This window comes from Neoarius graeffei, chromosome 1, assembly GCF_027579695.1.
Source record: "Neoarius graeffei isolate fNeoGra1 chromosome 1, fNeoGra1.pri, whole genome shotgun sequence".
NCBI classification, from domain to species: domain Eukaryota; kingdom Metazoa; phylum Chordata; class Actinopteri; order Siluriformes; family Ariidae; genus Neoarius; species Neoarius graeffei.
In genome coordinates this window covers 100,418,561-100,442,351 of record NC_083569.1, presented here as the reverse complement: position 1 = coordinate 100,442,351, position 23,791 = coordinate 100,418,561, and the positions used below count along the sequence as shown (strand labels likewise).

At 41.1% G+C, this 23,791-nt stretch overlaps 1 protein-coding gene across 2 annotated transcripts in view; it reads right to left on the bottom strand.

Moving 5' to 3' along the window:
• LOC132877029 (laminin subunit alpha-3-like) overlaps positions 1-23,791 on the bottom strand; it is a 335,048-nt gene that overhangs the window by 59,103 nt on the left and 252,154 nt on the right. For both annotated transcript variants that reach the window (XM_060913563.1, XM_060913572.1), the window contains exons 41-49: positions 10,283-10,384; positions 5,919-6,037; positions 5,608-5,688; positions 3,083-3,177; positions 2,890-2,943; positions 2,652-2,803; positions 2,429-2,539; positions 2,232-2,343; positions 1,962-2,129 (exon numbers count right to left, since the gene is read on the bottom strand). In XM_060913563.1, coding sequence (XP_060769546.1) covers positions 1,962-2,129; positions 2,232-2,343; positions 2,429-2,539; positions 2,652-2,803; positions 2,890-2,943; positions 3,083-3,177; positions 5,608-5,688; positions 5,919-6,037; positions 10,283-10,384 — 994 coding nt within the window. The remainder of the gene's footprint in view (positions 1-1,961; positions 2,130-2,231; positions 2,344-2,428; positions 2,540-2,651; positions 2,804-2,889; positions 2,944-3,082; positions 3,178-5,607; positions 5,689-5,918; positions 6,038-10,282; positions 10,385-23,791) is intronic.

Sequence of the window (23,791 nt, the reverse complement as noted above, 5' to 3'; positions counted from 1 at the left end):
AGCAGATGTTTAAAATGTGTAAAAAAAGATGTTTTCAAAAAGCACAGATGTTTAAAATGTGTACAAAAGAGGTTTTAAAAAAGCAGATGTTTAAAATGTGTAAAAAAAAGATGTTTTCAAAAAGTACAGATGTTTAAAATGTGTAAAACAAGATGTTTTAAAAAAAGCAGATGTTTAAAATGTGTAAAAAAAGATGTTTTCAAAAAGCACAGATGTTTAAAATGTGTAAAACAACATGTTTTAAAAAAAGCAGATGTTTAAAATGTGTAAAAAAAAGATGTTTTCAAAAAGTACAGATGTTTAAAATGTGTAAAAGAAAAAAAATGTGTACAACAACCATTTTTTTTAAATTAGCAACAATAAAAATTGTAAGGGGGGGGCGCTGTTGTTCATTTGCTCTCGGGGGGGGGGGCTGACTCTCCCACACTTTGAAAACCCCTGATGTACAGTGTTTGTATTTACTGCTGTGTGTGTGTGTGTGTGTGTGTGTGTGTGTACTGTACTCTTGTGTGTGTCTTCATCTCAAAAACATTCACACACAACTGGTAGGAAACCAGCTTGCATTTTTAAAACATGATTCTGTTTTTTCCCCTCCTTTTTTTTTAAAGATGGTTCTTTTATGAAAGATGCTTCTGGTCTTTTTTTTCTTTTACATTTTTTTTAGACGAGTCTGTTTCTTTTTTAGATGATTATGTTTTTTGGGTTTTTGTTCTGATTTGTTTTTAAAGATGATTCTGTTTTTTTTTCTTTTATGTGATTGTTTTTTTCCCTTGATGGCTCTTTTTAGATGAGTGTTTTTGTTTCTGAAAGACAATTCTGTTTTAGACTATTCTTTTTATAGATGATTGTTTCTTTTTAAAAGATGATTTTTTTTCTTTTAGGGGATTCTGTTTTTATTCTTATAAAGATGATTCTGCATCTTTACATGATTCTCTCCTTTTTTAGATGAGTCTCTTTTTTTTAAGATCGATTCTGAGTTTTTTTTTTCTTTTACGTGATTTTTTTTGATGGCTCTTTTTTAGATGAATATTTTTTTGTTTTTTTAAAAGATGACTATTTTTGTTAAAGATGATTCTTTCTGTTTTTGAAACTATTCTTTTTATAGATGATTCTGTTTTTGTTCTTATAAAGATGATTCTGCATTTTTCGATGAGTCTCTTCGTTCCTTTTTAGAGGATTCTGTTTTTGTTCTTTTTTAGATGATTCTCGTTTTGTTTTTCCTTTTAAGTGATGGTTCTTTTTAGATGATTCAGTTTTTTTTTTTGTTTTGTTTTTTAAAGATGATTCTGGGTTTTTAGACGGGGCGGCACGGTGGTGTAGTGGTTAGCACTGTCGCCTCACAGCAAGAGGGTCCTGGGTTTGAGCCCCGGGGCCGGCGAGGGCCTTTCTGTGTGGAGTTTGCATGTTCTCCCCGTGTCCGCGTGGGTTTCCTCCGGGTGCTCCGGTTTCCCCCACAGTCCAAAGACATGCAGGTTAGGTTAACTGGTGACTCTAAATTGACTGTAGGTGTGAATGTGAGTGTGAATGGTTGTCTGTGTCTATGTGTCAGCCCTGTGATGATCTGGCGACTTGTCCAGGGTGTACCCCGCCTTTCGCCCGTAGTCAGCTGGGATAGGCTCCAGCTTACCTGCGGCTAGAGATAATGAGATGAGACCATACTGTTTTTTTAAGACAGTTCTGTTTTCTAGATGATTCTGTTTCTTTTTTAAAGATGATTCACTTTTTTCTTTTTTAGATCCTGTTTTTAAATGATTTTTTTTTAAAGGCGAGTCTTTTTTAAAAGACAATTCTGACTTTTTTTTTAGATAATTCTATTTGTTTTTATTTTTTTTCCATGTTTATGGGGTTTAAAGATTATTAATTCACTGGCTCCAATTTGACTTCACCTTGAGAACCAAGAAAAAAAAAAAAAGAAAGGCAGGCCCTGGGTGATATCATAGCAGGCCGGTAAACTGACGTACGTTTCTTTGCCTCGTCCAGTTCCTTCTCCGCTGCATCCTTCTGAGGTTTGAAGCTCCTGTCCTGCATCACCTGCACCAGCCGCTCGGCCTCCTTCAGCAGTTTGTCTGCGCCTTCTAAGGGAAGACCGCTGCCTCCCAGTGACGGATTGCTCAGCTCCTTCAGGAGCTCTGAGAGACCAAGCGCACATCGTCAAGATCTTTGTTCTTGTAGGTTCCATAGATGCACGTGGTCCAAATGATGTGTCTAAATCATGTCTAAACATCTGTTACCTTGGATTTTCTTGAGCATGTCCAGCATCTGGTTGTTGAGATCTTTTGCTTTTTGGTGAGTGTTCTCTACATCTTTAACCGCCTTCTGGGCATCATCTGATTTCTTCTCAGCCTTGTATATAAAATATAAATAAACAGATTAAAATAACGATTTCACTGAATCCTTTTTTTTAATCATTCTAAAAATCAGATCGTACCTCCTGTTTCAGCTTGTTAATGTCTAGAGTCAGAGTGCGTACGTCTCGCTCCAGCTCGGTCACTTTAGGCTTCAGCTTTTGTACATCAGAAGTGTATGTTTTCACCATGTTCTGAAAAACAGGATCAGTATTTTCGGTTCTGAATCACTTCTCTTGACTTGGTACATGGATGTGAAGCTAAATTATAAATAAATAAATAAATAAATAAGGAAAAAACCCCAACCTTGGCTTCAGCGATGGCTTTCTCGAGCTCTTTTAGACGCTGATGAGCCTCGGAGCTGGAGTTGATGGAATCCAGCTGCACCTTGAGCTGCACTAGTTCATCATCGAGCTTCTCCAGATCTTTTAGTAAGGTCTGACCGCAGCTGTCACATTCTGTGAGACAGACACATAAACATCATGCTAGTTCTCTCATGCGTGAATTCCTCAGAACAAAGAGAGCAGAGTGAAGAGCACCGTACCTGTACATCCTTCTGCAGAGTTCGTGTCTTTAGGGTCCTGGATGTAATTGCACACTAGAAGAGAAGGATCATTAATAAATGTCATGCTGCATGCCGGTTTGAGTGACAATTCAAATAATAATACAGCTCAGAAAAAAAAAAAGATGTTTCTGCTGATTTAGGTTGTAGACGTGGCAGATGGTGAGCGTGGTACCTCCAGTGGTGGGCGAGCAGGAGTTCCCGTTACAGTTACACGGCTGGCAGCTGCCTCCGTACTGCTCAGGTCTGCCGAAATATCCAGGAGCACACCTGAGGAAAACATTTCATTTACACACTCAGTCTGACATTTCAGATTATATCAGGAACCAGTGAAAAACAGAGAGAAAAAAAATCAGAGAAAGAGCTCAAATAGCATTTCAAAAAATATGTAAAAAATCAGGTCACAAAAGAGACCAAAACATGAAAAAAAGGTTCTTTTTTTCATGATGATTCTGTTTTTAATTATTTTATTTTTTATGATTCTGGGTGGGGTGGCACGGTGGTGTAGTGGTTAGCGCTGTCACCTCACAGCAAGAAGGTCTGGGTTCGAGCCCCGTGGCCGGCGAGGGCCTTTCTGTGTGGAGTTTGCATGTTCTCCCCGTGTCCGCGTGGGTTTCCTCCGGGTGCTCCGGTTTCCCCCACAGTCCAAAGACATGCAGGTTAGGTTAACTGGTGACTCTAAATTGACCGTAGGTGTGAATGGGAGTGTGAATGGTTGTCTGTGTCTATGTGTCAGTCCTGTGATGACCTGGCGACTTGTCCAGGGTGTACCCCGCCTTTCGCCCGTAGTCAGCTGGGATAGGCTCCAGCTTGCCTGCGACCCTGTAGAACAGGATAAAATGGCTAGAGATAATGAGATGAGATGAGATGATTCTGGGTTTTTTTTTTATTATTATTTATGATTCCAGGCATTTTGGATGACTCTTGTTTTATTTATTTATTTTTTTTATCATCTTTTTTTTGGGGGGGGGGATATGTTTGTTCTTGAGATGATTCTAGGTTTGTTTCTTGATGATTCAGGGCTTTTCTTCACTGATTCAGATTTATTTATTTATTTTTTTATGAATCTGGGTTTTGGGGAGTGGAGATGATTTTCAGGTCTTATTTTTGGAGATGATTAAAGCTTTTTTTCCCCCAATGATTTTTGGGTTTTTCTGATGATTCAGGGATTTATTTTGGAGATGAGCTGAGTTTTATGGGGGATGATTCTGTTTTTCTTTTTTTTTGAGGAGGTTATGTTTTTGTTTGTTTGTTTGTTTGTTTGCATGTTCCCAACGTAACTCAAAAAGTAGTGAATGGATTTTGATGAAATTTTGAGGAAAGGTGGACCATTGGCCAAGGAACAACTGATTCTGTTTTTAATTATTTTAGTTTGATTTTTTTTTTATTATTCTGGGGTTTTTTATAATAATTCTAGGCTTTTTGGATGAGTCTTGTTTTATTTGTGGTTTTTTGGATGAAACTTTTTTTTTTAATTATTCTGTAGTTTTATTTCGGAGACAATTCTAGGTTTGTTTCTTGATTTAGGATTTTTCTTCACTGATTCTGGGATTTTTTTTTTTTGATGATTCTGGGATTTTTTTTCCCTTTTTTGGGGGGGGGATTCAGGTCTTATATTGGGGCTTTTTTTCAATGATTCTGGGTTTTTCTGATGATTCAGGGCTTTATTTTGGGGATGACTTGAGTTTTATGTGGGGGTGATCCAACTCTGTTGGAAGAGGCTATGTTTGTTTGTTTCCCCCCCCCCCCCCCCCAAAAAAAAAAGAGGGAAAAAAATCCCAGAATCATCTCATCTCATTATCTCTAGCCACTTTATCCTGTTCTACAGGGTCGCAGGCAAGCTGGAGCCTATCCCAGCTGACTACGGGCGAAAGGCGGGGTACACCCTGGACAAGTCGCCAGGTCATCACAGGGCTGACACATAGACACAGACAACCATTCACACTCACATTCACACCTACGGTCAATTTAGAGTCACCAGTTAACCTAACCTGCATGTCTTTGGACTGTGGGGGAAACCGGAGCACCCGGAGGAAACCCACGCGGACACGGGGAGAACATGCAAACTCCGCACAGAAAGGCCCTCGCCGGCCACGGGGCTCGAACCCGGACCTTCTTGCTGTGAGGCGACAGCGCTAACCACTACACCACCGTGCCGCCCCCCAGAATCAAAAAAAAAAAAATCATCCCAGAATCAGTGAAGAAAAATCCTGAATCATCAAGAAACAAACCGAGAATTGTCTCCAAAATAAAATCACCAAAATAAAATCACCCCTGTTTGTTTGTTTGCTTGATTGTCTGTTCCCAACATAACCCAAAAACTAGTGAACAGATTTTGATGAAATTTGGAGTAAAGGTGAGCCATGGGACAAAGAACCATTGATTAGATTTTGATGCAAATCCAGATATGTAGGTGGATCCAGGATATTTTTGTCTTTTCCCAATGTAACTCAAAAAGTCATGAACGGATTTGGATGAAATTTGGTGGACAGCTTTAGTATTATCCTAAGTTCAAGTGATTTGATTTTGTTGTTGATAACGTGTAGCTTGGTGGAGGTATATACTTCTAGTTTGTTGATGATCCTTGGGGATTTGGAGATTATTCTTTTTGATTCATTATCATTATAATTATATTCATAAATAACTTAATGAAGCACGCCTCATGGTTCAATGAGCTCATTCAATTACGAGATAACTCACCTCTCACACTTTTCTCCTGCGTATCCCGGCTTACACTGACACTGAATTCTTCCAGATACCTCACTGCAGCCCACAGCAAAACTGAAGAAACACACCCAAGTCATGACTTCATCATAGATACAAGGACTCAGATCATTCTCAGAACAGGGTTAAAGCAGACCATGTACTTTCACACTCATCTCTACAATCATTGTTATAGATTTCCCCAGATGGAGACAGAGATAAAGATAGTTGTCACAGTCCAAAATAAAAACTACTGAATAAATTATTCAGCTAAAAATGAAACGTATGTGTGCTGTGTGGTTTCTCACTTGTTGCTCTCCAGGCGAAGTGGACAGGGGCAGATGGTGCAGGTTCCCAGAGCGGCGCTGCCATAGTATCCATCTTTACAGCGCTCGCAGTGATCTCCAGCTGTGTTTTCCTGGCAGTTCTGTTCAGATAAAATCAATACCTCAGTGAGAAATTCAAACTTTTTTCTGGAATTCCTCCAAGAGCTTTGATGCTTTTTGTGTTACTGGTGCATCTGGCCCAAGCCGTTAGTCTTTTAGACTTCTACACTTTTATAAATGCATATCTTTGCTCCCAGTCATCTGTCTGCTCCTACTTATCTTATCAAGCGAATGTTGATAGTTATGCACTGAAGGAAGCTCTGAATTACACTGGAATTGACTCTGAGGCACATTGAATCGAGTGTGTTTGGAGTGAGGTGATCTTCCTGCTCTAACATGCCCATTAAACACCAAGCCGTATGTACAGGATCACAATAAGGTTGCAAAGGGCTGCTCCAGTACATGGAGTCTTTTATTTGAAGTTATTATGCAATCATCTGTATGAACTATGCAAGTTTTATTTTGGAGATGATTCTGGGTTTGTTTCTTGATGATTCAGGGTTTTTCTTCATTGGTTCAGGTTTTTTTTTTATGATTCTGGGTTTTGGGGTGAAGATGGTGTAGGTCTTATTTTAAATGATTTTGGGGTTTTTTCTGATGATTCAGGGCTTTATTTTGGGGATGACTTGAGTTTTATGTGGGGATGATTCTGTTTTCTTTTTTTTTTGTTGGACGATTCTTGGTTTGTTGGTTTGATTTTTTACCTCCACCATCTTTGATGGAGGAGGTTATGTTCTCACCTCTGTTTGTTCCCAATGTAACTCAAAAAGTACTGAATGGATTTGGATGAAATTTGGTGGCATGGTCAGCCATGGGCCAAGGAACAATTGAATAGATTTTGATGCAAATCCAGATATGTATGTGGATCCATCCTTCCACAATTTACAAAAATTGCTACTCCTCCCACAGAATTGATTGGATTTCAATCAAACTCACATACAATGTTCCCCAGGTGGGCATGCATAAAAGTTGTCAAGATTATAATGCCACCTGTCATATTTACAATTTTATGGGTGTCTTGGCTGATATGAGCTACAGCCTCATTGAGGCTATTTTTTAGTCTATTCCCAACGTAACTCAAAATGTAGTGAACGGATTTGGAGGAAATTTGGTGGACAGCTTTAGTATTATCCTGGGTTCAAGTCATTTGATTTTGGTGTCGATAACGTGAAGCTTGGTGGAGGTATGCCCTTCTAGCTTGTTGATGATTCTTGGGGGTTTTGGGATGATTCATGTTTTATTCATTATTATTACTATAATTGTATTCATAAATAACTTAATGAAACATGCCTCATGGTTCAAGGGGATGACTTGAGTTTTATGGCAGGATGATTCCCAATGTACGGTAACTCAAAAATTAGTGAATGGATTTGGATGAAATTTGGTCGAAAGGCGAACCATGAACCAAGGAACAACTGACTAGATTTTGATGCAAATCCGGATATGTAAGCGGATCCAGGATTTTTTGTCTTTGTCTGTTCCCAATGTAACTCAAAAAGTAGTGAATGGATTTGGATGAAATTTGGCGGACAGCTTTAGTATTATCCTAGGTCAATATACAAAGTCAAATCCGTCTTTGTATATTAGCGAAAATAAGGATATCAAATCATATTTATCATATCTAACTCTCAGCTCTCATGACACACTTTCACATTGTATTGAAGGCTTAAATTCTGTATTTGAGCTGGTTTCAGTTCTTGGGGTCCGGTTTGGCGGCGAACAACAAACTACCAGGTAAATTTCATCTCATTTCATTATCTCTAGCCGCTTTATCCTGTTCTACAGGGTCGCAGGCAAGCTGGAGCCTATCCCAGCTGACTACGGGCGAAAGGCAGGGTACACCCTGGACAAGTCACCACGTCATCATAGGGCTGACACATAGACACAGACAACCATTCACACTCACATTCACACCTACGGTCAATTTAGAGTCACCAGTTAACCTAACCTGCATGTCTTTGGACTGTGGGGGAAACCGGAGCACCCAGAGGAAACCCACGCGGACACGGGGAGAACATGCAAACTCCGCACAGAAAGGCCCTCGCCGGCCACGGGGCTCGAACCCGGACCTTCTTGCTGTGAAGCGACAGTGCTAACCACTACACCACCGTGCCGCCACCAGGTAAATTTGTAAAAGAAATATATGACAACAACAAAACAATGAGTCCTATTATATATCACATTCCTCTCCATAGGTCATTCATCCTCATCTACGATCATACAGTGCTCTGATTTAAACCCATTTTAAAAGCTTTAGGAAGTGCTGCCTCACACTCAAGCCACTGCTCTGAAACATGTATTCTCACTGACAGCTCAGTTGATTTCATCCCAACATAATTTACAGACACATTTCAAAGCCTTAACCATTTCTTTCAGTACACTAGCATTCCATTCTGTCAACTTATTAGACATGTTCAAATCAGTAGAAACCAATTAATTATTTCATGTCCATGAGTTGGTTATAAGATTAGTCAGGACACTGTTGGGTTTCTGTGTGTAGAGTATCGTGAGTATGTGTTTAGCTGATGATGAACAGGGCAATGGGAAATTGTGATAGGAAGGTGTGAGCCCACTGCTGGGCAACCAATTCACATCTACCCACGATAACATTGGGATAGAAATAAAATGGACAGAAAAACCAATAGTGCATCTCAAACAATTAGAATATCATGAAAAAGCTTAATATTTTCCATCACTTATTTAAGAAAGTGAAAATTGTAATTTTTATAATTATGGCCGAAAGCACAAAAAAGAAAATCTCAAAATATTAGAGTATTTCATTTCGTGTTTGAATAAAACAGTATAAATACCGTGTATTTCTCGGTCTAGTTCAGTCCACACAACCACAAACATGGGGAAGACTGCTGACTTAACATTTGTCCAGAAGGCAATCACTGACACCATCCACAAGGAGGGTAAGCCTCAGAAGGTCATTGCTGAAAAGGCTGGCTGGAAAAGGTGCACAAGCAACAGGGATGACTGCAGCCTTGAGAGGATTGTCAAGAAAAGTCAATTCAGAAACTTGGGACAGCGTCACAAGGAGTGGACTGAGGCTGATGTCAGTGCATCAAGAGCCACCACGCACAGATGTCTTCAGGAAAGGGGCTCCAACTGTCACATTCCTAATATCAAGCCACTCCTGAACCAGAGACAATGTAAGAAGCGTCTTACCAAGGCTAAGGAGAGAAAGAACTGGACTGTTGCCCTGCGGTTCAAAGTCCTCTTTTCAGTAAATTTTGCATTTCATTTGGAAATCAAGGTCCTAGAGTTTGGAGGAAGAGTGGAGAGGCACAGAATCCAAGGTGTTTGAAGTGCAGTGTGAAGTTTCCGCAAAAAAAAAAAGTGCTTCCTGCACCTCCGGTTCATGGGGCGGTGCGGATCTCCATTTCAAGTTTCCGCAGTGTGTGATGATTTGGGGTGGCATATCATCTGCTAGTGTTGGTCCATTGTCTTTTATCAAGTCCAAAGTCAACGCAGCTGTCAACCAGGAGATTTTAGAGCACTTCAAGCTTCCATCTGCTGACAAGCTTTATGGAGATGCCGATTTCCTTTTCCAGCAGGACTTAGCACCTGTCCACAGTGCCAAAACTATTACCAAATGGTTTGCTGACCATGATATTACTGTGCTTGATTGGCCAGCCAACTTGCCTGACCTGAACCCCAGAGAGAATCTATGGAGTATTGTCAAGAGGAAGATGAGAAACACCCAACCCAAAAATACAGATACGCTGAAGGCCGCTATCAAAGCAACCTGGGCTTCAATAACACCTCAGCAGTGCCACAGGCTGGACATGTCTGTATTGTAAATCCTTTTTTGATTCATTTTAGGAAATATTCTAATTTTGAGATACTGGATTTCTGATTTTCATGATCTATAAGCCATAATCATCACAATTAAAACAACAACAACAAAAAAACAGGCTTGAAATATTTCACTTAACGTGTAATGAATATAGAATATATGAAGGTTAATTTTTTGAATTAAATTATGAAAAAAACCCGAACTTTTTCACAATATTCTAATTGTTTGAGATGCGCTAGTATGTTCCGTATGTTATTTCATAGTTCTGATGCCTTCAGTGTCGTTCTACAATCTAGAAAACAGTCAAAATACAGAAAAATGGAAAAACCTACGAATGAATGAGTGGGTGTGTCCAAACTTTTGACGGGGACTGGATTTAGCGACGCACACATTTGCTTTCTTAAAGTTGAGATCTCAAAGTTTGTAATACACAGAAAAAAAACCCATCGTCTTCTACAAATACAGCTTGTTCCATTTTTCTTACCAGACATCTGCCTGTCCTCTCGTCACAATCCTTTGAACGTCCATTACACACACAGGAAACGCAGCGGCCATTTCCGTCTCTATAGTAACCACGAGAACATCTCTGCATGAAGAAAGAGAGAAAGAGAGAAGCTCATGAACTTTATCATCTTCTAACACTTTAAATTCTGGATAACATCTCTGGAACCTGGAATGTTCTCCGGGTTGCATGTTCAAGTGGAATAATTTCCTGAAGTTCGTGAGAAGAAGAAAAAATACGTCCTTAAGCTTTTAGCATGGATGCTGGTGAACTACATTTTGTGTATTTCATCATTGTGTGCGTTTCTCAAAGTCAATTAAGACCAGCCTTTTTTTCAGAAATGAAACATAAAATGAATTGTAATGGCTAAATGGGGCGGCACGGTGGTGTAGTGGTTAGCGCTGTCGCCTCACAGCAAGAAGGTCCTGGGTTCGAGCCCCGGGGCCGGCGAGGGCCTTTCTGTGTGGAGTTTGCATGTTCTCCCCGTGTCCGCGTGGGTTTCCTCCGGGTGCTCCGGTTTCCCCCACAGTCCAAAGACATGCAGGTTAGGTTAACTGGTGACTCTAAATTGACCGTGAGTGTGAATGGTTGTCTGTGTCTATGTGTCAGCCCTGTGATGACCTGGCGACTTGTCCAGGGTGTACCCCGCCTTTCGCCCGTAGTCAGCTGGGATAGGCTCCAGCTTGCCTGCGACCCTGTAGAAGGATAAAGCGGCTAGAGATAATGAGATGAGATGAGATGAGATGGCTAAATGGCACAGACCTGGAATCACCACCAAATATTCGTCTTAAACCTTCAAACAAAACATCTAAAGCACATTCTCGGAGTTGATCATTTTACAAAACTCCAACTAGCTTCTCCGGTCAGTGTAATGGATGAATCTTAATCCTCAGTGTTGAGAATTAAACTAAAAACACCGTGTGACTAAATCACTTTAATCGACCTATGAAAGAACTTAAGCAAACATTTTCAACCAAGAAAAGAAAACTAAGAAATCTAACATCGATCCAAGACTACAGCCTCAAAACTTTTACCTGCATCACCTCTCCATCATCCAGTAAAGGAATCTCAATCCTCTGTGTGTCCAAATCACTAAGCGAAGGAATCTCAATCCTCTGACCGCCCCAATCACTAAGAGAAGGGAATTGAACTCTCTGCTGCCCCTGGTTGTTTAGGACGGGGTTGTTCTGCATCTGTGTCCCAGGTTCATGGTGTCTCTGAGGCTTCCTGTGAGAAGGTCTTGGTCCGGCAAAACACAAATCCAACAGCGCAAAGCTGATGAGGAGCCATAACACTCGCTTTACATTCGTCTTTGACATTGTAGTGGTAGCGTTGGAACTAACTGTGTGTGTGTGTGGACAGACGGTGCTTTAAGAGCCCGGTGAGTGAGGGACACACCCCAAACATGTGCTCATACCTGCGTCAGGGGAAATATACTCTCAAACAGTGCACCACACACACACGTACATGTTTTCCCTCCACTGATCTAATGATTAGTGTAACTAAATAATGCTATGACTACAACTTAACACAACCAAGAGGTTTGACTCTTAATGTTTAACTTTTCTCAAATAAAAAAAAAACTTTTTTTTGAGGACCGGGTCATTTTAAGGACATATGATTCTGTCCTATCATTGTGAGAACCTTTGCTCCTTTATCAGTCCCCATAAAAGACTCATCACTTCTACATACAGAGTATAAAAATTTTGTCTGGGTAATTTATCAATGTGGCGGCACGGTGGTGTAGTGGTTAGCGCTGTCGCCTCACAGCAACAAGGTCCGGGTTCGAGCCCCGTGGCCGGTGAGGGCCTTTCTGTGCGGAGTTTGCATGTTCTCCCCGTGTCCGCGTGGGTTTCCTCCGGGTGCTCCGGTTTCCCCCACAGTCCAAAGACATGCAGGTTAGGTTAACTGGTGACTCTAAATTGACCGTAGGTGTGAATGTGAGTGTGAATGGTTGTCTGTGTCTATGTGTCAGCCCTGTGATGACCTGGCGACTTGTCCAGGGTGTACCCCGCCTTTCGCCCGTAGTCAGCTGGGATAGGCTCCAGCTTGCCTGCGACCCTGTAGAACAGGATAAAGCGGCTAGAGATGAGATTTACATTTTGGACAACCTGCGTTCAGTACAACATCAGTGACGTCATTTCCAAATGGATAACTTTGTTATTTTGCTAACGTTATTTATCATTGACTAGGACGAAGTTTAAACATTAATTTTAATGAATGCTGTACAAACTGGTAGTTAACGAAACGTTAAAGTAAAAACGTCACATTTTAATGTTTTATTTATTACCAGTATGCAGATTTGGAGAAATCCATCTCTACAGCCTTAACAATGATTTAAAAAAATATATATAAAGTTCCTCAAATAAAATTACCGCCAAAGCATGGTCTAATTCTTATAGATGAACAATAGTAATTATGATACAAGGATTTGTATCTTAAACTCGCTCTAAACCTCTATGCAGTAGGAGATAGTAGGATTTTAAACACTTAATTATATTATATTATATTATACCCGTGTTTTACTGGAAAATATGCCACTTGTATTTTTCATCTGAGCTCCATCCGGGACATGGAGAACCAAAACCGTGACAATCTCGAAATGTCAGTCGTGAGGAAATCAATGAATTGTGATAAATTTGGGGATTTTTTGTTTGTGAATGTGTCGATGAAGTTTTCTGATGAAATACATCACGGATCTGGGTGACATATTTAAATAATATTAGCTGCCTTTCTTTCTTTCGTGGTATATCGGATATATTCCATTCAGCTAGCATGATACTGAACGAGTCGAAGACGAGTAGGTGAATGGAATATGTTTGATATACCACAAAAAAATCCAGCCAATATTATTATTATTATTATACATACACATTCCTTTCAGTGTTCAACGCGTCTTTCTCTTTCAAAATTCTCTCAAAATCTTCTGTATCGGCGTCCATGTTTGTCTACCAATTGTCAGTCGCTCACTCGCTAGCGCGGAAGTTTTATGTCTCCGACGTGTGACGTAATGTTGTCTTGACAACCATGCAATATCGTAAACCATATTCAACGCTCATTCTCCATTGGGTAGAGTGACGTAATGCACGATACGCTAACAATCCTGCATGCTATCAAACCAAACGAATGAAACCCGCTAGAAGGGAATAGAACACGTTTTTATTCCATCGAAAAAGTGTCCTGTATGTGCAATAATTCCTGATATTTCACTCCGATGGCATCACTCCCAGTGTTTTCCCACTGACTAGTTGCCGAAATGGCGAGCCAGTTCAAAATTAAAATTATTTTGATTAACTGGCTATTATTTAGTGTTCATATAATGTGAAGAACATTACACGGCGGCGCGAAGATATGAAGCTTATCTTCTCGTGTTCAAAAATATTTTCACTCACTCATGATCTGTACATGCACCACTCAAAGATAAACTTCATATCTTCACTCGATTGTTTAACCGCCTCTATACAGTTTATTCGAAATTAATATAGAAATGGGTCATACAGAACAAAGTATAATAATTTACTGGGAACATTTATATCTCATCTCATCTCATTATCTGTAGCCGCTTTATCCTGTTCTACAGGGTCGCAGGCAAGCTGGAGCCTATCCCAGCTGACTACGGGCGAAAGGCGGGGTACACCCTGGACAAGTCGCCAGGTCATCACAGGGCTGACACATAGACACAGACAACCATTCACACTCACACCTACGGTCAATTTAGAGTCACCAGTTAACCTAACCTGCATGTCTTTGGACTGTGGGGGAAACCGGAGCACCCGGAGGAAACCCACGCGGACACGGGGAGAACATGCAAACTCCACACAGAAAGGCCCTCGCCGGCCACGGGGCTCGAACCCAGACCCTCTTGCTGTGAGGCGACAGCGCTAACCACTACACCACCGTGCCGCCCACATTTATATAAACTTCATATAAAATAAATAATTCATATATATCCTATATACATACGAGTATTTTTTTGTGTGTCTGAAGAATGATGGTTTGAAAGAAAGAGTATACTTTATAAAGCATAACTTTTTGCACGTGTAAGCATTTTGGGTTAAAAAATAAACCCGACACACATCGCATCAGACTCAGACAGTGAGTGTATAAGGTACTCACTATTGAATCATACAATCCATACATAGTGCGCATAGAAAGGTGAGGGTGTGGCTGTCTCTCCTCTCTCTCCCTCACACACACACACACACACACACACACATGACAAGTGTGTATAAACTGTCTGACTGTTGGTTTTTAGTAATGCAGAACTTCCACGCCCTGCCCAAAGGTGTCTCAGCATGTCCTGTGTGTGTGTGTGTAGATTTTTTACACTGCTGTAGGCGATAGACTTTGTACTTCCTCCCCGCTCTGCTTTCCTGGGTGAGGCTTTATATGTGTCAGAGTTGCTATGGTTACCATGGTGAGAAAACAAACCCCACAGTTACAATTCCAGCAGCCCATAATAATCACAAAGTGAGTGATGCGCTGTGCTTATGAACCGGTTAATACAGTTTTGTTCAGAAGTTTACATACAATGACATGAATGTCATCTTGGATATGAATGTCACGGCAATATTTGGGCTTTCAGTCATTTCTGTGAACTGTTCTTTTTCTGTAGCAGAATGATTGTACAGATTTAATTTCCATCCATCCATTATCTGTAGCCGCTTTATCCTGTTCTACAGGGTCGCAGGCAAGCTGGAGCCTATCCCAGCTGACTACGGGCGAAAGGCGGGGTACACCCTGGACAAGTCGCCAGGTCATCACAGGGCTGACACATAGACACAGATAACCATTCACACTCACATTCACACCTACGGTCAATTTAGAGTCACCAGTTAACCTAACCTGCATGTCTTTGGACTGTGGGGGAAACCGGAGCACCCGGAGGAAACCCACGCGGACACGGGGAGAACATGCAAACTCCGCACAGAAAGGCCCTCGCCGGCCACGGGGCTCGAACCCGGACCTCCTTGCTGTGAGGCGACAGCGCTAACCACTACACCACCGTGCCGCCCAGCTTTAATTAAAAAAAAACAAACAAAACACTAGAATTTGGTGCACAAGTTTTAATTTTCTTTGGGTTTCCTGAAATCAACACAGGGTCAAAATTATACATACAGCACACCTAATATTTGGGTAAAATGTCTCTTCACAAGATTCACCTTGACCAAACATTTTTGTTTACCATGAACAAGCTTCTGGCAGAATTCTGGTTGGATATTTCACTACTCTTCATGGTAGAATTGGTAGAGTTCAATTCAATTTGTTTTTTTTTTTCTTGGCATGGACTTGACTTATAAGCACGGTCCATATATTTTCAATAAGGTTGAAGTCAGGACTTGTTTTAAGCTTAATGTTCACCTGCTTTATCCTCCACAACCAGCTCTGATGCGTGTTTGGGTTCATTGTCCTGTTGGAACTCCCAAGTCCCAAGTTGTGTTCAAGTTTCTGATGGTTTATGCTGAAGAATTCTGAGGTCGTCTTCCTTCTTCATTATTCCATCCACTTTGTGCAATGAACCAGTTCCACTGGCAGCAAAACAGCCCCAGAGCATGATGATCCTACCACCACCACCAGCTGGTACAGTGTCCGTCTGTACATGGTGGTCATTGTGGCTAAATACTAGACCAAAATGGTAGGATTTTATTGAAATATCCATCAAAATAGTGCATCTTTGTTTTCTCTCTTATTACTACTTTTCCACAAAATATTATGATTTTTTTCTTGAATTATGACCCCCCAGAAAGGGTTTATTCCTCTGAAACCACAGAAATGTTTTAACAACAGAAGGGTAGGTCATACTTTTTATCCATTTATAGTTACATTTAACCCTTTGGTGACTGACCCCTTGAACATGGTTCCTCCAGGAACGATGACGTTTCAGTCGTCAAGACAACGGAAAAACTAAAATACAAGAGCATTTTGTTTTGTGCACAAGAGCATTGTGACGTATCTTTCTGTTTTTGTATTTTAGTTCTTCTGTTGTCTTGACAACTGAAAAGTCATAGTTCCTGGAGGAACCATTTTCAAGGGGTCAGTCACCAAAGGGTTAATGTTGTGGATACTCAGAGAACCAAGTGCATCATGGATTTGTTTAGTATTAGTCTTAGATTTGGTGGATTGCCTGAAAACAAGTCCCTGTGAATGAGCCATGGACCAAACTTGGATCTGACTCCCTGGACTGCCCTTATGCTAACCTTTTCAAAGTGAATCCAATAATATGACACAGCAAACACGCAACTCGCTAGTTACAAAGTAGGAGTTGCTAATTATTTGTGTGCCTCTATAACCAGAGCTATTTAATATAACCTTAAAGATCGAAATTTCTGTTTTCGTCCAACCTTAAATATCTCTGGAATTAGCTGTCATGAATTAGTAGCTCTTGGATGTCGCTAAACTCATTTCCCTAATGTTAGTTATTTGTGCATAAATATTAATCTGATTTGTCTTGTAGCCAGAACTACTTTTCCTGAAGAAGTGTGGGATTGATTTGACCTCATTTGGGTTGATGTTGTGTTGGACACAATTCAAGTCATCTCATGAGCGACAGAGAAATATAATTTTACAGGCAGGATTAATGATTTAATGATAGTCTAGAGCTGGGTATGGATTCAGTAGTTCAAGGATGTGTTGTATGCTAATGCTAGCTTTCAAGTCAAGTTAGTTGGGTGTTTTACAGATTCAGAAATACTTCTCTCTATTTATTTTGTTCACTAGGCTGATATGACATTAGCAAGAATGGCAAGAACATGTCTTTTTCAAGATTGGGTTACCTTGGACTTGCTGCTGCAGGTTGATTTTGGTGTTAGCAAGATATGGGTTGGGTGTTTAGCAGACATTAATGACATCAAGTCAAACAGGAACACTAGATATTTTTCATGCCAAAAATACATAACTGATAATGGTAGTCATGACTTTGTATTTTCTGTAAGACACTCAGGTGAGATTTCATTTTAGATTTTTTTCCATAATTGGGCAGCACGGTGGTGTAGTGGTTAGCACTGTCACCTCACAGCAAGAAGGTTCTGGGTTGAAGCCAACAGAAGCCTTTCTGTGCGGAGTTTGCATGTTCTCCCCGTGTCCGCGTGGGTTTCCTCCGGGTGCTCCGGTTTCCCCCACAGTCCAAAGACATGCAGGTTAGGTTAACTGGTGACTCTAAATTGACCGTAGGTGTGAATGTGAGTGTGAATGGTTGTGTGTCTATGTGTCAGCCCTGTGATGACCTGGCGACTTGTCCAGGGTGTACCCCGCCTTTCGCCTGTAGTCAGCTGGGATAGGCTCCAGCTTGCCCGCGACCCTGTAGAACAGGATAAAACGGCTACAGATAATGAGATGAGATGAGAACTTGACCATTCAATTGTGGGTGATATCCTGATGCAAGACTTACAGAAACCCCTCACTTCTCCATGAAACTGAAGCACACCCTGGATGTGAACTGAGCATCCCCATTAACTTACAATATTACAAATGGTGAAGCTTATCTTGGCAGTTTCAAAAGTAGTGTGCAGACTTTGGCAAGAGGAAAAGGCATACAAGGGTACTCCAAAAAGTTCTCGGCCTCATCCAGAAAACATTAGAGGAGAAAGATTGTTCTTGCATTATTTTTCAATATAGTCTCCTTTAACTTCAATATACATAGTCCACCAATGTTCATGCTTTGCTCTCCCTCCGCAGAAGGTCACATGTTGAGCCTCCAGATCCTCCTCAACATCATGGATGATTTCATCATCACTCTGAAAATGACAACCACGCGAGTGGGCTTTCAGTTTGGGCAATAGACAGAAGTCAGATGGTGTCACATTGGGTGAGTAAGGTGCATGGGGCAACAGTTCAAAGCCACATTTGGCTGCTTCTGCCACTGCCAGCTGTGCTGTGTGGATGGGCACATAGTCCTGGAGCAACAGCACGCCAGCTCAAACCATTCCTTTCCTTTTTTCTGTGATTGCTTCTTTCATTTGAGTTTTTGTGGACAGTGATAGAAGACTTTATAGAATACAGTTATGCCCCAAAATGGGAGTTATGCCCCATTTTTGAAGTACCCTCGTAAAGCTTTGGAAAATCTGTCTATCACTGCCATGATCACCATGTTACCTAGGGACTCAAAGAGGTCAGTGATTAGGTCTATGGCTATGTGGGATCAGGGACATTGAAGAGTGGGTAGTGGCATGAGTTTGCCAACATGCAGCATATGGAGCACCTTGGCTTGGGTGCACTCAGTAGTAAAGAGACATGGTGGTGTATGTCAGTTACCATGCTGGTGTATGTCAGTTACCATGCTGGTGTATGTCAGTTGACATGTGGTGTATGTCAGTTACCCTGCTGGGCCACCAATACTTAACTTTAAGCAAGTTGTACAGTGACATGCAAAAAAGTTTGGGCACCCTTGCTGAAAATGTCTGTTACTGTGAATAGTTAAGTGAGCAGAAGATGAACTGATCACCAAAAGGCATAAGGGTAAAGGCGACACATTTCTTTAATATTTTCCCCAAGATTACATTTTTATTTCCATCATTTACAGGCGTAAAATACCAAAAAATAAAAAGGACCCAAAGCAAAAAAGTTTGGGCACCTGATATGGTCAATACTTAGTAACACCCCCTTTGGCAAGTATCACAGCTTGTAAACACTTTTTGTAGCCAGCTAATAATCTTTCAGTTCTTACCTGGGGGATTTTTGCGCATTCGTCCTTGCAAAATGCTTCCAGTTCTACAAGTTTCTTGGGCTGTCTTGCATGCACTGCTCTTTTGAGATCTATCCACAGATTTTAAATGATGTTTAGGTCAGGAGACTGTGAGGGCCAGGGCAAAACCTTCAGCTTGGGCCTCTTGAGGTATTCCATTGTAGATTTTGAGGTGTGTTTTGGATCATCATCTTATTGTAGGACCCATCCTCTTTTTAACTTCAACTTTTTTTTACAGATGGTGTGATGTTTGCTTCCAGAGTTTGCTGGTATTTATTAGAATCCATGCTTCCCTCGACCAATGAAATGTGCCCTGTGCCACTGGCTGCAACACAACCCCAAAGCATGATCGATCCACACCCATGCTTCAGAGTTGGAGAGGTGTTCTCTTCCTGGAATTTGGCACCCTTTTTTCTCCAAACATACCTTTGCACACTGTGGCCAAAAAGTTCCATTTTGATTTCATCAGTCCACAGGACTTGTTTCCAAAATGCATCAGGCTTGCTTAGATGTTCATTTGCAAACTTCAGACGCTGAATTTTGTGGCTAGGACACAGGAAAGGTTTTCTTCTGATGACTCTTCCATGAAGGTCATATTTGTTCAGGTGTCGCTGCATAGTAGAACAGTGCACCACCACTCCAGGGTCTGCTAAACCTTTCTGAAGGTCTTTTGCAGTCAAACAGGGGTTTTTATTTGCCTTTCTAGCAATCCAACAAGCAGTTCTTTCAGAAAGTTTTCTTCATCTTCCAGACCTCACCTTGATCTCCACTGTTTCTGTTAACTGCCATTTCTTAATAACATCACAATCTGAGGAAACAGCTACGTGAAAACACTTTGCTACGTTCTTGTAGCCTTCTCCTGCTTTGTGACCATCAATTATTTTATTATTCAGAATGCTAGGGAGTTGCTTAGAGGAGCTCATTGCTGTTGATTTTAGGGACAAGTTTGAGAAGTCAGAGAATTTATACAGCTTTGAAATCTGCATCATCTGACCTTTCCTAATGAAGAATTTGAACAAGCCACAGCTCAATAAGCTAATTAAGGTATGGAACCTTGGTAAAAGTTACCTGAGAACTCAAATGTATTGGGATGCCCAAACTTTCACATGGTGTTCCTTTTCTTTTTTCACTCTCCAATTGTCCAAAACAAAAATAATACACAAATCTTGCATAAAACACTGAAAAGAAATGTCTCATCTTTACCTTTATGCCTTTTGGTGATCAGTTCATCTTCTGCTCACTTAACTATTCACAGTAACAGACATTTTCAGCAAGGGTGCCCAAACTTTTGCATGCCACTGTAGGTGTGCTGGGTGCATCACTGAGGTGGCCAGTAGCTGGGGATGTTGGGGATGCATGTGCCCAGGTAATGAGCTTACCCCTACAGTGCTGTGGGACATAGGTCTGGCCCAGGAGACAGTAGGACAGAACTTGGGGATTCTGTGACCTTGAAATTTCATCATCTATCTCCCAGGTTATGACTTTGACAAAACAAAATGGGGACAGAATGGTGCCCTGGTTAGACTTCAAGTCTTTTGTGGGATGAATAAGTGATAGTCTTTGTGTTTTTAAACCAGGTCTGTAGAAAAGCGTGAAATGGAATCTGGTAAAGAAGAGGGCCCACTGAGCTTGATGAGATTTTTGGCCATCTTCAGAAATTCCAGACTTTTGTGATCTGTGAAATTGATAAATTGATGTGCTTTGTCCTTGAGCCAGTGCTGACACTCTTCTAAAGCAAGTTTCACCACCAGCAGCCCCAGTTCTAAACATCATAGTTCTGTTTGGTGAAGGAAATATATATATATATATATATATATATATATATATATATATATATATATATATTTTTTTTTTTTTTTTTTTAAGAATGCCATGGGGTAGAGCTTAGGTTTTTCACCAACACATTCAGATAGCACTGCTGCCACTTCTGATTCAGAGGCATGTACCTCCACAATAAAGGTTGTGGGTAGGTCAGGGTGTCTGAAGATGGAAGCAGTGGTAAAAGTCTCTTTGAGCTTAATGAATGCTTTTGTGGCAACTTGGTTCCACTTCAGGTGTTTGGGGCCTCCCACAGGAGGGTGTGAGTGGGGTGGCAACAGAGCTGAAGCCACGAATGAAGCACCTATAAAAGTTGACAAAGCATTGAAATTCTGGAGTCCCTTCACCATCGTAGGTGTGGGCCCCTCTATCATAGCAACCACCTTGGGTTTGTCCACAGACACCCCGTCCTAACTGATAATATAACCCAAGAACAAGATTTTGGGAATGTGAAATTCACATTTCTCATTTTTGACATATAGTTGCTTCTTTAGGAGACAAGATAATACCGGTTTCATGTGGTTTACATGACTCAATGTTAGGCAAATGAATGAGTATGTTGTCAATGTATGCAATGACAAACTTCCCCAGCATATCTCTACAAATCATTAATTAAACACTGGAAGACAGAGACAAGAGACAAGACAAGAGACAAGACAAGAGAGCCCATATGCCATAACACAGTATTCACAGTGGCCAAAGGTGGTGCTAAAGGCTGTTTTCCACTCCTCACCATGTCTGATGTACACAAGGTTGTAAGCACTGTGGAGATCGAGTTTGGTGAACATTGTGGCTGAACAGAGTTGTTCTAGAGCTGAGGTGACCAGTGGGAGTGGATACGAATATTTTACTGCTGTTTGGCTCTGACCACAATAGTCAATACATGGACAAAGTCCTTCCCATTTTTTCTCCACAAAGAAGCCTGCAGAAGCTGGAGATGCAGACAGGCAGATATACCCCTGCAGAAGGGCCTTCTGTACCTGGAGGGCCTCCTGCACATAATCGCCTATGGCTCTTTTGTTCATTGCATTGCATTACAGACCATTTAGCAGACACTTTTATCCAAAGTGACATACAACTTACCCAGAGCAGTCTGGGGAGCAGTTGGGGGTTAGGTGCCTTGCTCAAGGGCACTTCAGCCATTCCTGCTGGTCCAGGGAATTGAACCGGTGACCTTTTGGTCCCAATGCTGCTTCTCTAACCCTTGACCATGGCTTCCCCGATCAGTAAGAGATAACCAATATATGAGGTTCTGTACTAGCATGGGACATAGGAGGAGGGCAATTGCTCAGTGATATGGTCTGTGGGTCAGTATGCCACTGGCCTTTTTCTTGCTGAATACTTTGAGAAATTCATGACATGCTTCTGGGATTACTGTTGTAACAGGGAGATCTGGGCTTTTAATGGTGGTGTAGGTGATGAAAAGGTCAGGAAATTGCAGTATTGGGACCATTTTGTCATCTCTTTACTCTACCAGGAGATTTGAGGATCATTGCATCCAAATGAAGCCTAGAATTACTGGCTGTTTTGTAGTACTGGTGACCAGGAATGAGATAGTTTCTACACGCAGAGCACTGACTTGGAGTTGGAGGGGTTTTGTGCACACAGTGACTGCTCCAGATCGGATGGGCCTGGTATCTATAACTTTGATGTTGAGAAAAGATCTTGAGGTTCTTTACAATGTTCTGGTCAATGAAATTCCCGACTGCTCCAGAGTCAGTCAGGGCAGAGAGGACAGAAACAGATCCTGAGAGTTTTATCTGAACACTGCAGATAAAAAGGTGAAGGAATGGTGAGATATAATTTGTAAAAGACTCAACAAGGGAGTGCCAAGATATGTGGTGGTTCTGTTAGTCTAAGAACCAGACAGGGTGTTTCTTCCCTGGATTGTGCAAGGGCAATGACCAGGAACACCGCAGTAAACAGAGCCTTTCCCTCTGTCTTTGCTTGCACTCAGCATACCTGAGCTTGGTTCTTGCTATTTGCATGGGTTCCTGATATTTTCGATTCAATAATGTGGGGTTGACTGCCACACTGTAAGCTTGGCTATTATGGATCAGATTATTGAGGCAACTGGACATGTCTGTGAGGGAATCAAGTGACACTTGGTTGTCAGCTCTGTGAGCACCTCGATGTTGAGACCCTGACAAAATGCAACTTTAAGCACCAGTTCATTTCAGCCACTTCCTATTGCGAAAGTGTGAAATTCCAGCACGTACTCAATGGCTTCGTCTCCTCCCTTGTTTAATTGCCAACAGCTGCTCTCTGATTTCTTTGCCTTCAGGTGACAGATAAAGACTCGTTTAAAGAGCTGTATGAAATGCGCATAGGATGACAGCAACTCTATATACAGTATATATTAGCACAGATACCCCTATATTGCGGTCCAGTTCCTGCCAACGCCCTTTCAAGTTGTTAGAAGAGAAACTATCATTATTTTTGGATCTACGGTGGTGCTTGAAAGTTTGTGAACCCTTTAGAATTCTCTATATTTCTGCATAAATATGACCTAAAACATCATCAGATTTTCACACAAGTCCTAAAAGTTCTCTTTATCTAAAAGAGAATCCAGTTAAACAAATGAGACAAAAATATTATAATTGGTCATTTATTTATTGAGGGAAATGATCCAATATTACATATCTGTGAGTGGCAAAAGTATGTGAGCCTCTAGGATTAGCAGTTCATTTGAAGGTGAAATTAGAATCAGGTGTTTTCAATCAATGGGATGACAATCAGGTGTGAGTGGGCACCCTGTTTTATTTAAAGAACAGGGATCTATCAGAGTCTGATCTTCACAACACATGTTTGTGGAAGTGTATCATGGCACAAACAAAGGAGATTTTTGAGGACCTCAGAAAAAGCGTTGTTGATGCTCATCAGGCTGGAAAAGGTTACAAAACCATCTCTAAAGAGTTTGGACTCCACCAATCCACAGTCAGACAGATTGTGTACAAATGGAGGAAATTCAAGACCATTGTTACCCTCCCCAG